The 1,568-nt window shown below is 49.6% G+C and overlaps 1 protein-coding gene across 1 annotated transcript; it reads right to left on the bottom strand.

Annotated features, from left to right (window-relative positions):
* Nucleotides 1-301: 301 nt before the first annotated feature.
* Nucleotides 302-1,236, bottom strand: LOC113979656 (olfactory receptor 14J1-like; the record flags this gene model as incomplete). Its single annotated transcript, XM_027706978.1, is given in 2 exon segments — nt 302-324; nt 327-1,236. Coding segments are annotated over 2 exon segments (933 nt in total), but the record flags the coding sequence as incomplete, so codon positions are not given.
* Nucleotides 1,237-1,568: the final 332 nt, after the last annotated feature.

Raw genomic sequence — 1,568 nt, 5'->3', positions numbered from 1 at the left:
AGATGTCAGGCAAACAAGTCAATGCAGAGTTCTTTATTTGGTATTTAGGCAGACAGTGAGTACATTTGCCAATTTGTACAGCCTCTGCACCAGGCTAGGAAGGCAAACACTGAATTGAAAATTATATATCTGTTTATATATATATATTTATATATAAAGATTTTCTGGTGTGAACAAATTCTCACAAAAAAACCACCCCTACCAAGAGCAAAAAATAGAGAAGAAATGGTGGGCCTTTATGGAAGCACATAACAGGATTGGCCTTTAATGAGGTACATAACATGCAGAAGAAGGAGAGTTTATTGCGTGTGAAAAACACCCAGTTATCAGTTTCCTCAGGGCATCCTTGAGCTCCTGATTCCTCAGGCTGTAGATGAGGGGGTTCAGTGTTGGAGACACAACTGAGTACATAAGTGACACAATAAGATCCAGGGATGGGGAGGAGATGGAGAGGGGCTTCAGGTAGGAAAAGGCTAAGGTGCTAATAAAGAGGGAGACCATGGCCAGGTGAGGGAGGCAGGTGGAAAAGGCTTTGTGCCGTCCCTGCTGAGAAGGGATCCTCAGCACAGCCCTGAAGATCTGCACATAGGAGAAAACAATGAAAATAAAGCACCCAAATATTAAACAGGCACTAAACACAATAAGCCCAAGTTCCCTGAGGTAGCCTGAGTGTGAGCAGGAGAGCTTGAGGATGTGTGGGATTTCACAGAAGAACTGGTCCAGGGCATTGCCCTTGCACAGGGGGAGGGAAAATGTACTGGGTGTGTGCAGCAGAGCATTGAAAAACCCACTGGCCCAGGCAGCTGCTGCCAAGTGGGTACAAGCTCTGCTGCCCAGGAGGGTCCCGTAGTGCAGGGGTTTGCAGATGGCAACGTAGCGGTCGTAGCACATGATGGTGAGGAGGGAAAACTCTGCTCTAACAAAGACTGTGTAGAGAAAAACCTGTGCAGCACATCCGTGGTAGGAGATGGTTCTGGTGTTCCAGAGGGAATTGTGCATGGCTTTGGGGACAGTGGTGCAGATGCAGCCCAGGTCTGTGAGGGAGAGGTTGAGCAGGAAGAAGCCCATGGGGGTGTGCAGGTGGTGGTCACAGGCTACGGCGCTGAGGATGAGGCCGTTGGCCAGGAGGGCAGCCAGAGAGATGCCCAGGAAGAGCCAGAAGTGCAGGAGCTGCAGCTCCCGCCTGTCTGCCAGTGACAGGAGGAGGAACTGGGCCATGGAGCTGCTGTTGCACATTTGATGCCTCCGGTTATTGTTCTCTGTTGAGGAGAAAAAAGGTAGAACTGAATTAGGCCAGACTCAATCAGCAAAACATCTTGCATGTCTCATAGCAATTCAACATTCAGGGCCTCTTTTCAGGAAGATCTCTCTGCATCCCTGTCCTTGAGCTCTGGGGTTTGCTGGCTGAAGGAGGCACTGAGAGCAGGGAGCCTGGAATGGGCTCCCGAGGAATCCTTCTTACTGTGCAGTGAGAGGCAACTTGGAGCACAGGGTGACCTCCAATTAAATGCACTTGTGATATATTGAAGTGTTTCCAGAACTGCCGGTCACAGTTTGCCCAAGGGCAG

This window comes from Neopelma chrysocephalum, unplaced genomic scaffold, assembly GCF_003984885.1.
Source record: "Neopelma chrysocephalum unplaced genomic scaffold, ASM398488v2 Primary Assembly neopelma1_86623, whole genome shotgun sequence".
NCBI lineage: Eukaryota > Metazoa > Chordata > Aves > Passeriformes > Pipridae > Neopelma > Neopelma chrysocephalum.
This window is presented reverse-complemented; position numbering and strand designations above follow the sequence as displayed.